Source organism: Diabrotica virgifera, chromosome 3 (assembly GCF_917563875.1).
Source record: "Diabrotica virgifera virgifera chromosome 3, PGI_DIABVI_V3a".
Taxonomy (NCBI): Eukaryota; Metazoa; Arthropoda; class Insecta; order Coleoptera; family Chrysomelidae; genus Diabrotica; species Diabrotica virgifera.
In genome coordinates, this window is record NC_065445.1 from 11,718,352 (window position 1) to 11,735,535 (window position 17,184).

General features: G+C 33.0%; 1 protein-coding gene across 44 annotated transcripts in view; it reads right to left on the minus strand.

Annotated features, from left to right (window-relative positions):
- The window catches only part of LOC114349448 (uncharacterized), a 140,671-nt gene that overhangs the window by 114,920 nt on the left and 8,567 nt on the right, over positions 1-17,184 (minus strand). For all 44 annotated transcript variants that reach the window (XM_050646319.1, XM_050646313.1, XM_050646307.1 and 41 more), the window contains exons 3-5: positions 10,311-10,501; positions 6,162-6,470; positions 4,730-4,949 (exon numbers count right to left, since the gene is read on the minus strand). In XM_050646319.1, the coding sequence (XP_050502276.1) occupies positions 4,730-4,949; positions 6,162-6,470; positions 10,311-10,501 (720 nt within the window). The remainder of the gene's footprint in view (positions 1-4,729; positions 4,950-6,161; positions 6,471-10,310; positions 10,502-17,184) is intronic.

The following is a 17,184-nucleotide window of genomic DNA, read 5'->3' on the forward strand; positions in this document are numbered from 1 at the left end:
GCCTTTTTTTCATACAATGCGCCGTTTTATACAAAAGAATAAAACATCTTAACGCTTACAAAGTGTTTGAGGTAGTTCCATTTGCATAGAAACTTAGTTCAAATACTTTGTAAAAGTTAAGATGTTTTATTTTTTTTTCCATTATTTTTCCATTATTTAAATTGAACCAGCAATTCAAAAATGATTTTTAATTTGACATATTTCAGTGGCGTACTATTTTTGTCTTAAAAAAATCAGACCATTACCCGTATGCGCGCCAATGATGTATATAATATTCTTCTATAACCTCTAAAGGAGGTCATTTTTAACATTTGTTTTAGCTTGGCACCTAGTTGAAATCTTATTAGTAATATTTTCTGTTATTGTTCTAGTTTAGTATCATTATATTGGATATTTCTTGATAATGTATTAAAAAAATGAAAAATACGCGCCAAGATGTTTTATTTTTCTGCATAAAAACGGTACACCATACGAAAAAAAAGCAAGAAAGGTTTTTTATCATAAATTAGACAGATAATTTAAAAATAATTTTTAATTTGAAATATCACAGTGGCGTACTATTTTTTTCTTTAAAAAAATTCAGACAATTACCCGTAGGTGCGCCAATGATGAGTACAAAATTCTTAATTGTATGTCAAAAAATGCGTAATGATTACCCCTTAAAACACACCAAATTTCATTTACATAGCTTAGCCGGTCTTAAAGCAATAAATAAATTGGCAGTTTGAAATAAAATTCTTGTGTAGAATTAGCCCTTAAAATTTTTCATACTTATTTACTAACACCCTATATATATTTGTAGCTCAACAGGCCTTAAAGGCCCATGGCTTGGAATTTCTCCAGGATTTTCCTCTATTTTCTCCTGTTCATGGCCGCAGTTATCCAATTTGTTATGCCGATTATTTCCAGATCTTCCTTACACGCTTCTAGCCACTTTTTCCTTGGCCGTCCTCTTCTCCTCTTTCGTTCCCCTGTCGTCAGCGGGTCCTTTGCCCACCTTCCGTCCGCCATTCTCGCAAGGTGACCTAACCAACTAAGTTTCTTTGTTCTGACTATCTGGCTTATTTCTGGTTTCCTGTACAGCTCTCTGATCGCTGCATTTGTTTGTCTCCTCCAAACGTCTTCATCGTATTTTACTCTCCCGAAAGTCTTTCTCAGGACACTGCGCTCCCAGATATTAAGCATATTTTCTTACTTCTTGTTCATGACCCATGTTTCGCTTTCGTAAAGGACTCTAGACTGGATTACTGTTCGGTATAATCTCAATTTTGTCTCTCTGGAAATATTTTTTGCTCTTAGGAGTTTGTGCAGTGCTCCGAAAGTCTTCCTTCCTCTCGAAATTATTTTCTCAATTGCATGGCTTTCTTCCCCCTTACTTGTCAGAGTTACTCCTAGATACTCAAACTCCGTCACCTTTTTGAAGAAATACTCTTTACTGGCGTTGTCTGTGGTAATCCTCAGTGGTGTTTCTTCATATGCGGTCTGTCCCATTTCCATATACTTTGTTTTTCGCTCGTTAATCCTCAGTCCATACTGCTTATCCTTTACTTCAAAGAGTTTGCAAATCCTCAGCAGTTCCCTTTCAGTTCTTGTTATTAGCACTACACCGTGCGGAAAGGCCAGAGCCTGGCTTCTGTTGTCATAGATCATATCTTTCGTTCGTATTCCACTCTCTCTCTCTCTCAATATTGTTTCCAACAAGAAATTAAAGAGCACCGTGGACAGCAGACCTCCCTGCTTTAATCCCCTTTTAACTTCAAATTTTTCTAAAAATAAAATATTTTTTTTTTATTTTTAAGAAAGCAGGGAGAACAGGGAAGCCATGGAGAACAGGCCTACGTTCTTTCCGATGAGGCTCCAATAAGAGCCGAAAATCGCGATTCAGAGGACTGGACTGCGCTCCGTGTTCTAATTGAAAAGTAAGATTGTTTTGCCTTCGCATTGCAACTGAATTAAAAATAAAATTTTTATTTTATTTTTATATTGGTCTTTACTCCTTCGAGTAACTAGGTCCATTTTCTGTTGGAATTTACCAGCTGAACAGACGGGGTCGTGAATTGTAAGTTTTTTGAATTCCCTCTTGTCTTCTTCGCTTCAGCATCCATTTGGCTTGCAAATTTTAGAAGCCTTGGAGGTGTTACCAAGGAAATGGACCAAAAGTTTTCAATTTAAAAATCTTTTAGTAATATTTTAATATTTTTTAAATATTATTAATAATGCTATTAGGATCGAAAACTTCATCTTTCAAATTTTTCTGTTAGGCTTCCTTCTATTCTTACCCTATTATCGGTCTTCATTAAGGTCATTTTTACTAGACTGATTATGTTTGCCGGAATTCCGAGTACCCTTTAGAGCCTGGTACAGATGCCTTCTTAACACAGAATCGTAAGCTTGTTTGAAATCTATAAAGAGGAGGTTTAATTTTAACTGTTGCTCATACGTACTGCTCGGGTATTCACCAACCTGCTCGTTTAAGTGCCTTTCCAATCTGCTTCTTATGACTCTGGAGAGTACAACCGACTTGTAGATTGTGATTTTTGTTCGTAAACTAATTTTAGGAGACCAAAGTAATGAGTTTAGTATTTGTGCCACTTTTCGGCCCTATTATATTTTCTGCTGGATGTCCCGTTTTGATATTCCAGGCTTCGCTATCACCATCCCTAGGTATTTAAATTCTTCGCCTCTTTTATATCTCTTAACGAGAGTTGTGGGTCTCCTTCGTTCTTCGTCCTAATTTTTCGTATTCTTTGGTTAACTTTCGAATCATGTCTTCCTCATCGCTTGCCACAATCACTTGATGGTCTGCGAAGAAAAGGTTCGTTATGTACCTGTTTCCAAGTTCTATTCCTATTTCTGTGCATTTTCTCCTCCAAATGCTTAATGCCTGTGGAATATACGTAAATTTTGTTTGAATAGAGTTTGAAGGACAGAGAGCTATCAGAGGCCTTCTCTAAGTCAACGAACACTAAATGAGCCGGTAAATTTCTGGCTGATCTTTTCTCTATTATTTGTTGAAGTACAAATATATTACACAGCCCAACAAAAAAAAATTTTGTCTTGCTGCCGAAAAAAAAATCAACTGATTTTAGTTAATTCATATGTCCTGATTCCAAAAATACAAACCTTTTCTTTGTATCAGCTCTAGTTTTCGAGATATAATATACTCATCAAATACTTAAATATTCTTACATTTTTGTATATTCCTCCACTATAATTGCAATATGTTTGTAAAAAAAGTTAACAAATTCCAAGACAAATGGGCAAATGGACAAAAGGGCGTATTAAAACTATTTTGGTGTTCATTTAGGAGATCAAGATAAATCCTGGGCTCCATATATAGTGTGCAAAACTTGTCTTGAAAACTTGCGACAGTGGACGAAAGGACAACGAAAGTGTTTAAAGTTTGGTGTTCCAATGGTATGGAGGGAACCAAAAATCATTTTGACGATTCAGCAAAGACCATCCTAACCTTGGTTCAGCAATAAGACCAATTCCACATCAGCTTGAGCAGATACCCATTCCAATATTTAGCAGTCTACCTACGCTACCAGAGGATAATATCAAAATGTTATCTGACGAACTACAGACTAATAGATTTGAGGAAGACGACAGTGATTTTGAAGGGAATTCAACACGTCCTGAGCGCTTTACTCAGGAAGAGCTAACCGATCTTATCAGAGATTTAAACCTTCCAAAGGACTCTTCCGAGTTGCTTGCCTCCGGACTAAAAGAAAATAATGTTCTTCACTCAGACACCAAAATTCTATACTACCCTAATAGAGAAAAAGACCTTTTGCCTTTTTTTCTCAGCAAGATTATATGGTTTTTTATAACAATATTAAAGGACTGTTAGAAGAAATGGGTGTATCGGAATATACAACAGATCACTTGGCGACAAGTGTGTCCTTCTACATAATGGCAAAAAATATGGAAGTATATCAATTGGTCATTAGAGTGGAAGAAATGCTCAACAACTTTAACAAACACGGTTGTCATATGAGAATTGAAATACCTCTACAGTCATTTAGACCGTTTCCCAAAAAATCTTGGTGACCTTAATGAGGAACAAGGGGAACGCATCCACCAAGGTATCAAAACGATGGAAAAGAGGTATCAGAGGAGATGGGGCAATCACATGATGGCAGATTACTGCTTCAATCTTCGAAGAGACCGTCCTTTTAAAGCCTTGCAAGAAAATTATATAAAAGGAAGTTTTTAGGTGACGCCGAATAACACATTTTTGCTGCGAAGCTTGTAAGGTTAGATGGAAAGTTAAGTTTTTTTTGGCAGATATGTGTCATGATTTATGTAAGTATATTGTTGTACAATAAATATCTTACTTTTTATTCGTGTTTTGTGTATTTCATGGGTAGCAGCACTACATATATGTAGGTAGTGCTGCGTTAAATTACCCCATATGTTAGAAATGTGATCTGTTGTCGTATTTTCTGAAAACGATCTGATGGAGCAAATCTGGTGGCATTTTTGGATTCAGGAGACCCAAATTACCTAGAAACAGTCAAAAAATTTTCGGCAGCAAACTGTGTGTTTACCAGTGTTATCAACACAATATCTGCCAGCACGCAATTCACTCCACGGATTCAACCAGCACGGAAAGCCAGTCCAGACATCAATAGACCGTACCACCTCCTCAGTGAACTATGTTGCTTATACCACTGTAATTTTTACAGATATTAAATTATGTTTTATAGTGTTACTTAATACTTACCACCGAGAAGTTCAAAGTTTTTCGTAGTTAATGAATGTTGGGTATTCAACTTAATAGATCCAGATAACGGTTTCAATGTATTATCGCTTTGGTACTGAAATGAGTAGTCAGTCTGACTGTCCTGGTATTCGAAAGATGGAATATCCAAACTGTTATCTGCGTCGATTGTAAATGTAAGACTAGCAGTTTGGCTAAGAGGTCCTGGATCCGTACCTACATCCTACAATTATATAAATAAGCCAATAATATATTATACAGTGTGAACCATTTATATTGGTGAGGGTCACAGTGTGACACTAAGTAAACTAATGCAAGTAGTAAAATCAATACAGAAAAATGTTACAGCAAAAATAAAAGTCAGAGGAGAAAGATCACAAGATTTTATCCATAAAAGAGGAGTGAAACAAGGAGATAGCTCTCTTTTTCTGTTTATTGTGCCTTCTTCTTTCAAAGACAATACAATTATTGTATTTTTTTAACAATTCCAAAGTTACTAACAATGAGGCTCATGAGTAAACACAAAGAATCATGGCTAGATTAATAAAAAACGAGATATAGTCCTAATAGTGACTATACAATCACAAGAAGATGTAAAACTTAGTAAACATAATATGGATAGAAGAGATAGAGAAGTTAAATACCTACATATGACAATAAATATTGACATATAACTATTGTGATACGAAGAAGGATAGGAATATACAGGGACTTTCTTAAATTCAATGGAAGAACGTAAAGTACACTATATTACAAATGCTAGATAGCGGTAGACAACGAAACAAAGATACGAAGATGGAAAGAATATACATATACAAGTCTATAGAAGAAGAAAGAGTATATAGGAGACCTCTTCGAAAATGAAACAATGTACCGATTGTTTCATTTTGGAAGAGGTCTCCTATATACTATACCAGAAGAGCAAGACAACGGAACAATGATAATAAATAAAGAGGGGCCCTATGCGCCGAAGAATGCGAAAAACAGATCTTTTTTGGCAATGCAACATCTAATGAAGTCAAGACATCTCTTACGAGGTGCAGAAATCCAGATATATAAGACCATAATAAGACCAGCAGTCGTATGAAGAAAAAGAAAACTAATGGTATGAGGACATAAACTCTAGTGATATATATGACCCTTGAAAAGATAGGGTCATAAACCAATGGAGATACAGATACCACAACTTTCTTCAGAACCAACCTTATAAACAATGTGTTTTGGGAAAGACCAGATGGAAAAAGGCTTCTACAACGGCCTAGAAAAAGGTGGAAAGATACAGTTAGAGAGGATCTGAAGAAAATGGGACAAAGAGAACAATGGGAAATAGTGGCTCAAGACCGACAAACAGGGAACGCAATAGTAAACACGACAAAGACTCACGAAGAGTTGTATCGTCCAGTGATGATGATGATATATAGGAATAAATACTTACTGTAGCAGTCAAAGTATACGTGGTGGTCGTTTCCTTCAGTTGGACTACACTTTTAGCTCTAATTTTGGCCACAAACGTTTTTTTATTACTGTCAGTACTGTCTGCTGTTGTATCAATAACGAAATGTGGGGGATCCACTGTAAAAATAATATTATTATTGGAAAAATCCAAATCGGTGGCTTTGATGACATCCCCTTCTAAAGTAAAGTCTGTATGAGGCATAATTGGTGAAGCAACGGTGTATGTGTAAGTTGCTTGAGAAAATTCTGGCTTGTGATTATTATAATCAGCTATTTTGACTGCTATACCCTAAAACAAAAAAAGGAATGGTGTATTTGTTCAACTTTTACTCAGGCAATTTAGTCCAGAGACTAGCCTTTAGATCGTATTGTACGATAAAAGAGGAAGAATTTTATTTATTACTTATAAGCAAATATATTTTTAATGTCAGTTAAAGTGCGCGCACCGTTACGCGCCGAACGCCTAGGAACGTCTAGCTATGAGAGTCTAGGCAAGGATATAAATTTTAGTACGATTTTATTTTTTACTAAAATTAATTATAATTAACATATTTATTTTATTTAACTTAATTTATTTCTTACGTATTTTCTTACTTATTTCCTATCTTTGATTCTTATCTTTAATTTTATATCAATTTGTTTAGATAAAAATGCTCAAAAAATAGTATATTTTCTACAAACGTGTTATAAATGCTATTTTTAGCACTCCATAAGGAGCTTTAAAAATGTTACTTTAAAGCACTGAGTGCTTTAAAAATTTTAAGGTACTGCAGTTAAAAGTGAAATTATGTCAAATTTGAAAAGCAAACGACAAAATATTTATATTTCATTTATTAACATTAATATTAATATTAACAGTTCAATTTGCGCAATTGAAAAATGAATTTTAAAATGTATTCTAAATTTAATTTAAACTGTATTATTGCATTTTTAACGCGTTTGTAGAAAAAAACTATTCCAATGTTAGAATATACAGAGAGAGTCTGTAAAGTGGAATAAATTCAATATCTCAAATACTAATTGTTTTTTTGGAAAATGCTCAGACCCGTCGATTAGTATTTCAAATTGTCCTTTTTGACATTCAATAAAAATGTATACAGGGTGTCCCAATTTAGAGATATGACGTCATCGTCGATTTTCTTAAATGGCAACACTGTCATTTTGATAGCTAATTTGATAGGGTTTGTAAAGTTATACATAACTGCAAAATATCAAATTTTTATTCTCTATCATTTACAAGATAATAGAAAATAACAAAGTTATATCTGTAATTTGTAATATATTCAATAATTAAAATACTAACTGTTTTTTTGAAAAATGCTCAGACCCGTCGATTAGTATATCAAATTGTAATTTTTGACATATAATAATAATGTATACAGGGTGTCCCAATTTAGAGATATGACGTCATCGTTGATTTTCTTAAATGGCAACACTATCATTTTGATAGCTATTTTGATAGCGTGTGTAAAGTTATACACATCTGAAAAATTTCAAAATTTTATTCCCTACCATTTATAAGATAATAAAAAATAACAAAGTTATGAAGAACAAGAAGTAATCAAATAATAATTGAATTTATTTATTTCAATTAAGCAAATGCTCATAACGTTGCCCATTGACAATTTGACAATAATTGAGGGCAACATTATGAGTTTTTGCTTAATTTATTGAAATAATTAAATTCAATTATTCGTTGATTACTTCTTTTTCATAACTTTGTTATTTTTTATTATCATCTAAATGGTAGAGAATACAAATTTGAAATTTTGCAGTTGTGTATAACTTTACACACCCTATCAAAATAGCTATCAAAATGACAGTGTTGCCATTTAAGAAAATCAACGATAACGTCATATCTCTAAATTGGGACACCCTGTATACATTATTATTATATGTCAAAAAGGACAATTTGATATACTAATCGACGGGTCTGAGCATTTTTCAAAAAAACAGTTAGTATTTTAATTATTGAATATATTCCAAATTACAGATATAACTTTGTTATTTTCTATTATCTTGTAAATGGTAGAGAATAAAAATTTGATATTTTGCAGTTATGTATAACTTTACAAACCCTATCAAATTAGCTATCAAAATGACAGTGTTGCCATTTAAGAAAATCGACGATGACGTCATATCTCTAAATTGGGACACCCTGTATACATTATTATTGAATGTCAAAAAGGACAATTTGAAATACTAATCGACGGGTCTGAGCATTTTCCAAAAAAACAATTAGTATTTGAGATATTGAATTTATTCCACTTTACAGACTCTCTCTGTATAAAAGTAGATGTTATTCTATAGTTGTTTGATTTACGTATTGACAGCATAGGCAGTTTTGATGTAATGTCAAGAAAAATATAAAAATGGAATGTCAGTCAAGTTCAAGTAAAACTTTTTGTAGGTATTGTCCTGTAATTGAGAATGAATAAATTATAATTTTTTATATACAAGACGTTTGTAGAAAAATATTGTATGATATACGTGTTAAAATTTTTAAGGCACTCATGTAAATTGTAGAATTCGCTTCGCTCATTCTGCAAACCTTCACATGCGTGCCTTAAAATTGTACTTTTAACATTTATATCATAAATAACTATTAGTCCTGTCGCCAGAGGGGGTACAACGGCCTCCTTTATTCAGATGGACTTACCCAAGTTTTTTTATGTATTTTGACCCGTAGAACACGAATTTTTTGGGTAACAGTTGATCCGGATGTCGATAAGATTGTTATTAACAAAGAACTTGAGGAATTACATAACAGATTTCTCGCAAAACAAAACATTTTTTTTTTGTATTTTTTGGGTCATTTTAAGCAAAAAATGTTTTAACAAGTTTTTTCGTAGGATCCATAGTTTTCGAGATAAGCGCGGTTGAACTTTAAAAAAATCGAAAAATTGCAATTTTGAACCCGAATAACTTTTAATTAAAAAATAAAATAGGAATTCTGCTTACCGCATTTGAAAGTTTAAGTCAAATGTTATCGGTTTTGATTATTTGCATTGCTAAAAATTAATTTCTTTATTGTTAAACAAAGCTATAAACACCTAGTGCTTAAGTGATGTTTTCAATGATCTATCATTTAAAATTGAACGAGTAGATAGAGTAGGTGCAAGTACAAGCGAGACAATTTCTACGCAGCATGCGTGTAAACGCATGTATTAGGCACGGGAAACATTATGTGTTTATAGCTTGGTTTAACAATAAAAAAATAAAATTTTAGCAATGCAAATAATCAAAACCGACATAATTTGACTTAAACTTTCAAATGCGGTAAGCAGAATTCCTATTTTATTTTTTAGTCAAAAGTTATTCGGGTTCAAAAATTGCAATTTTTCGATTTTTTGAAAGTTCAACCGCGTTTATCTCGATAACTATGCATCCTACGAAAAAACTTGTAGGAACATTTCTTGCTTAGAATGTCCTAAAAAATACAAAAAAATGTTTTGTTTTGCGAGAAATCTCTGTTATGTAATTCCTCAAGTTCTTTGTTTATAACAATCTTATCGACATCCGGATCAACTGTTACCCAAAAAATTCGTGTTATACGGGTCAAAATACATAAAAAAACTTGGGTAAGTCCATCTGAATAAAGGAGGCCGTTGTACCCCTCCTGGCGACAGGACTATATTATGGCAACACGCATTTAATGATGGTCATTATGAAGCGAGTATGACGGATACAAACACGAGCCGCGTAGCGGCCAGTTTTGTATTGAGTACGAGCTTCATAATGATAATTAAATGCAACTTGTATACACGATTTTTTCTATGATCATTCACAACAAAAAATATATTCAAATTTATTAATTTTGTACGGCAAACAAATTAAGTAGTTTGTCAGTTTGTTTATATATTGAGAACTGTCAAAGCGTATGTATTTGACTCGTCATTGGTCACTGCGCGTTTGCCATCTTTATCTCGAATGCCATATCGCGATCCTATTGGTTAAAAATCTGTATCGTACTGAAAATCTTTATCATAATGAAGTTCATTATGATACAGGTAGTGACATCATAATTGATATATTATAGTATGAGAATAGAAAAATATAATTATCGTTCAGGTGTTTTTTAGGAAACTTAAAATTCCTTCTTTTCAATTATTTGATCAAATATCCTTACCAATTGACTCTGTCCAGCATCGCAGTTCATAGTACACACATAATTGAGATAAAATGGTGAGCTAGTTTGAGCAGTTTCCTCATCCAACTTTACAATATCTGCAGCAGTTTTTATTGTAAATTTTCCGTCTTTTGCTTCAAAATCCACATAATTGCTTTTGCCCGTTGCGCTAGGCGTACATGACAAGTCGTCTAAAATAATAAGTAAATATATTTTTATTATGTTTTTAACGATAGTCTAAGAGCTGGAAGCGGACTTTGTGCGTGATAAGTAATATGGAAAAACTATATGGGGATATGTTGAATTAGTTGTGTACATGACTTTCACCAACGGCCGGAAACCACAGTGGGGGCCGAGGGTAGTTATAAGGGGTAAAAGTCGCGGTTTTTATTATTTTTTTTATGACACTCATGATCGAGATAGTACACCAAAATTTGGGAATAAGTAGGTCATGACGTACCTAAGTAAAATCTCTAGGGGCGCAATGCTGCGTGGCCGACAAAGGGGTGGGGCTAGGGGTGAATATAAAAAATATAAGCGGTTTTTTGCGACGTTCGTGATTGAGATAGTGCACCAAAATTTGGGAATAAGTACACCATGACATAACTAAGTAATATCCCCAGAGGCGAAAACCAGAGTGGCGGACGAGGGTAGTTATAAGGGGTAAAAGTCGCGGTTTTTATTATTTTTTTTGTGGCGCTCATGATGGAGATAGTGCACCAAAATTTGGGAGTAAGTAGGTTATGAGGTAACTAAGTAAAATCTCCAGGGGCGGAACGCTGCTTGGGGTACAAAGGGGTGGTAGGCAGGGGTGAGTATAAAAATTGATGGGGGTTTTTTTGCCGTTAGTGATCGAGATAGTGCACCAAAATTTGGGAATAAGTAGATCATGACATTACTAAGTAAAATCTCCAGGAGCGGAACGCTGCGTGGGGGACAAATGTTGTGCCGGGTCACAAAAAATAATACATACTGCGACTTTGACCCCTTAAAACTACCCTCATCCCCAACTCTGGTTTCCGGCTCTGGGGATTTTACTTAGCTAAGTCATGGTCTTCCTACTGACCAACGGCTTCGGGCGGATGAGTCGGTAGGTAGTAGGACACTCTTTTGTCCTGGAGCTGAGAAATCGACTCCAAAGGCGGAAGAACCAATAAATTGGTTAACGGCAGAAGAATGCAGAAGGCAACGGGAAACCACTGCATTAAAGGTTCAACAGAACATCCCTAGTCATTCATCATGGCAAATACGCAAAAAAGTCAAGCCGTTACTGATCATGGAATTCGGAAAACAAGATCCGGCAGGGAAGGAAAAGATCATGTAAAAGACGAGTCCTTCCAGGTCGAAAGCAAGCAAAATCCTCGTTTGGATAATAAAATTAATCGTCTAAGAACACACAAATGTAGACCAATAAGACTTGCAACATGGAATGTAAGAATCTTGTACCAGCCAGGAAAATTAGATAAATTAATACAAGAAATGACCAGAATGGCATGATGTATTATGCTGGGAACCGGCGATTCCGAATTATGAATTTCGGACCTTTCTGAATCCGGCGGCTGAATGTGAATGTGAGAGGCTGGAGAAACATTACGTCAAATGGATGTTTTCACACAGGGATTCTTTTTAGTCTAAGAGCTAGTGAACCTTTTGACTAACGGTCGTCCTGTAAGGCTAAAAATTTGTAGAGTGATAATTCATAGCACACCAAAGCTAAAAACCATGACCTGGCAGGCCTCAGCGGTGCACGTGTATCTACCAGGTGAATCGAAAAGTGCAAATTTAGGGGGTAAAATAAACTTTCTCCTGTAAGGTTTAAATTTAAGTATGTGTTTGATTAAGTCATTTAGAAGAAATGTGTACAATGACAGGCGATTCTGAAGAGCATAAGACCTTGCCAGGCGAGGGGAAAGATTAGGGGTTTTTATTAAAATTATTCTTTTTGCATCGAACAAATTTTTTTTAGGCTTTTTGAATCATTCCAAATAGAAAAGGTCCTTAGTTATTTTTCTCTTAAGTTAATAGTTTTTGTTATATAAGCGATTGAAAATTTTGAAAATTGCGAAATCGGCCATTCTTAACCCAAATCGGACATTTATCTAAAAATTTCAATATTGGCAAGGTACGCAGATATTCCTTAAACATTGATTGATGAAATCCCGAAGAGTTTTTTGCAATAAAATAACGAAAACCGCTTTGTTTTTTTAATTGCTAATCAAGCGGGCGCTACACTGTAGTATAATTGAGGACGTTTGAGCTTGCATAAATTCATTATCTCGAGAATGGGCAAATTTGAAGAGAAATCCTCAGACAGGTCGATTTTTATTTTTGAATTAGGACTTTTTGGTATATATATAATACTAGTGACGTCATCCATCTGGGCGTGATGACGTAATCGATTATTTTTTTAAATAAGAGTAGGTGTTGTGTGATAGCTCATTTGAAAGGTTATTTAATTCTCTAATCAGTAATATAAACATTAACATAATTATTTATACAGGGTGTACAAAAAAATTTTTTTCTTCTATTTGTCAAATTTAATCAAAGTTAATTTAATAAAAAAATAAATAAAATTAAATAATTATGTTATTGTTTATATTAGTGAATAGAGAATTAAATAACCTTTCAAATGAGCTATCACACAACCCCTACTCTCATTTAAAAAAATCATCGATTACGTCATCACGCTCAGATGGATGACGTCACTAGTATTATAGATATGCCAAAAAGTCCTAATTTAAAAATAAAAATCGACCTGTCTGAAGATTGCTCTTGAAATTTGCCAATTCTCGAGATAATGAATTTATGCCAACTCAAACGTCCTCACTTATACTACAGTGAAGCGTCCGCTTGATTAGCAATTAAAAAACAAAGGGGTTTCCGATATTGTATTGCAAAAAACTCTTTGGGATTTCATCAATCAATGTTTAAAGAATATCTACCTACCTTGGCAACTTTGAGATTTTTAGATAAATATCCGATTTGGGGTTAAAAATGGTCGATTTCGCAATTTTCAAAATTTTCAATCGCTTATATAACAAAAACTATTAACTTAAGAGAAAAATCACCAAAGACCTTTTCTGTTTGGAATGATTCAAAAAACTTAAAAAAAATTTGTTCGATGCAAAAAAAATAAATTTAGGAAAAACCCCTACTCTTTCCCCTCGCCTGGCAAGGTCTTATGCTCTTCAGAATCGCCTGTCATTTTACACATTTCTTTTAAATGACTTACTCAAACACATACTTAAATTTAAACCTTACAGGAGAAAGTTTATTTTACCCCCTAAATTTGCACTTTTCGATTCACCTGGTAGATACACGTGCACCGCTGAGGCCTGCCAGGTCATGGTTTTTAGCTTTGGTGTGCTATGAATTATCACTCTACAAATTTCTAGCCTTACAGGACGACCGTTAGTCAAAAGGTTCACTAGCTCTTAGACTATTTGTACTTAGTTAATAATGCAATAAATAGGTATACTCCTTCTTAGAGGCATCTTTCAGTGCGTCACAAGTGACAGAGAAAAAAGAAGGTCCGTGATACATACACATTTATAATATTTATTTTAGTTGTTGGTAGATGGCGCTATAATCGGAAAAAAAGATTTAGGTATTTACCCATTATTTTTACCTATTAAATATCTATACGACTATAATTTAAAGTTCGTCTCAGTCTTTCAGTGTGTCATTAATGATATGATGTATACTAATATTAAGATAAGATTTAGAGTAATATATGATTTTAAGAATTTAGAGAATCATAGCATGACATTATAGTTAAATCTGACGGTTGTCAGAATCGTAATCGTAATTTGGTATAAAAACAAATCAATTGTGTTTATTTAATTTTTATAAAAAGGAACGTTCTTTGATTTGTATAGTCTTGTATAAATTGTACAAATTATAGTCGTATAATAACGTGTGATCCAAAATTATTGTCACCATAGGTGGCTCTGAACGACAGAGATAGCTATACAGCGCGTGTTTATTATTAATTCGGATATACTTTCCAGTTTACGTCAACTTTGACAGATACTTGTCAGTGTACGTACGTCAACTTAAAACACTATAATTGAACTTAAAAAGTAGCAGAGGAAGCAAAATTTTAGCTATATACGAATTAAAAGGTCTTGAGATGGGTATCTTTTCAACCTGTTTTCAATCTTTATTCTTTATTTGGAAAGTGAAAGTAATCATAACAACACTGAATATAGCCGCAGTTCGCCGTGACGTCACACTCCGGCTGTCTTTCAGATTAAAACAATACATACGTAATTTTTTGCACGGATTGCTTTGATCCCAATAATCGGGAACTTGCACATCTTTTTTTATTAGATAATAATGTACAGTTTTGTTTAAAAATAAGATTTCCAAAATTTCACTCTTCAAAAACTCGTAATAACTAAGAAATACATATTTAAAGTCTTCTGCGGTATAAAATAGTTCAAACGGCCCGTGACGTCACATAGTTTTGCATTAGTTTTGATTATGGTTATATTTCGCTATGTCTAGGTACACGCTAACGTGTATGCAAATAAAAAAGTTAGGTAGACGCGAATTAAACTTCATCAAGCCAGCGACGTCATTATTTAGCTTGCGCAGTGACTATACATTTTAGTACATGCTATTTTGATATGTTTAGTGTTTGTTTGATAGAAAAATATTTGTTAAGGGAAGGGAAGCAGAACTATTCAGATGTTTCAAACTTAATTGTAATAAATCACTGTATATATATAAAAGTATATATTTAGGTTAGCAAAATAATTATATGTATTTAGTTGACATGACATGTAGGTACAAAATATTGTTAAAATAATTTTTATATGTAAGTGAATTATTATAATCAACTATTCTAAATGCAAAATAAGCCACAATTTAACTAAAAAAAATATTTTATTAACGTTTCGATGTCCAAATCGGATGTCATTGTCAAAATACAAAAATTAGTCAGATTAAATGAATTATTAGAAAAAATTTTTTACTAAGCAACAACATTTTTGTTTAATTTAATAATATTTTGTATTTTGACAACGACATTCGGTTTAAACGTCGAAACGTTAATAAAATCAATTTTTTAGTTAAATTGTGGCTTAGTTCTCATTTAGAATAGTTGATTACAAAAATTCCACAAGGATAATAGCTTCAGAACAAGTTAATTATTATTGTGAAACCTTTAGGTCTTCCTTTTATTTTAATCTTGGACGGTAATACTATTTCATTTATAACTAAAAAATATATATTAATTTATAGTCTCTTATCTTTTTCGTACTGTTTTGAAATGTTATTAAACTCGTTAAAATAACTAAATAATTGTCCACACTCCATAGTTAATTTAAAAACAAACACTAAACAAATAAAACATAAGAAATCACTGACACTCTAACTTTTTATTTGCGTACACGTTAACGTATACCTAGACACAACCTTATATTTAGGTATATTCTTCTTCTCCTTCTTTAGTTTATTGGCCTCCATCTACTTGGGTATTTGGCCAGCTCATCGTCGTGGAATAAGTCAAAAATATTTATATTCTAATGACATTTATCGTATGTCATTGTAATAATATATACCAGTTTGTTAAAATTGGAGTTTTATACTGTTTTTGAAGGAAAGGAACGAAGGTTTACTATTGAAAATAAAACCATTTTGTAAAAGTAAAAATTTTCTATGAATAGTTCAAACGATCAAAAACACTTGTAACGTCACATAAATGTATTTTCTACTGACGTTTATAACGTCTAATTTAAAATTCTGTTTACTTTATTGGACAAATGTAAATGTACAACCCAGTGACGTCACGACGCGTTTTGGACCACCTGTTTTAATTTGAATAGGGGCCAAACGAAAGACAAACAAATTTTTTTTTATCTTTGATACATGTTTTAAATTATGTTCTGTTGTGATTTATAACATTTTTTTCGAATTTAAAAATTTATGCAAGTTCCCTATTGTGGATCGCTCGTTATGTAGATAATACATAAATCGTTTTTTGTTCGATTATAGCGCCATCTATCAACAACTAGAATAAATGTTATAAATGACTTTAATCACGGACGTACCTTTTTTTCTGTCACTTCCAACTTAATGCGTTAGAAAGAAATCGAAAAACTGTAACGCACTGAAAGATGCCTCTGAGAAGGAGCATAATATATTGAATTCGCTCGGCCGAGACACAACTGTCTAGTGACGTTGTTAATTTCTTTTTTGGGAAGTTAAGTTGCTAGACGTGACTGGAAATTACTTACAACCAAACATACCCGTTCACAGCCAATATTATTATTAATAGTAAACAGACATAAATAACATAAACCTTGCGCCAATCAATAATTATTCATTTACACCATTATAATGTATTGATAACAAAAGAGAAAATTATTTATTGTACAAAATAAAAATATTTTGTAGAAATAAATCCACAAAATTTTATGGGTTTAGTATACATTTCCACTATTTCCAATAATTATTTTTTTTAGTGAAAGAATAAGTTGATTTGAGCAGTTAATAGTGTGAGGTAGGAATTTTTGTGCTGTATGTTTCCTATCCCGTATGTGTCAAAGTGATTCTTGGCTGAGCGAATTCAGATATACGCTCTGAGCTTCGCTGGTGTCGCTCCTAGCGGTTACTAATTCAATTTTACCGGTAATTTTTAAATTTATTATTTAATTGTTATCGCTTAATATTTACAACGCAAAAAAGTAATTAAATTGTAATTGATTTTTTAAGATTTTTCTAATCATTTTGACGTTCTATTGATAAAATATCAATTTCTTACTTCGGATACTTTGACAATAATCGTGTAGATGGCGCTAAGATTATAATAGATTATTTATAATTAGATATTACGGAACATTAAAAAAACTTAAATTCAATATTTAAA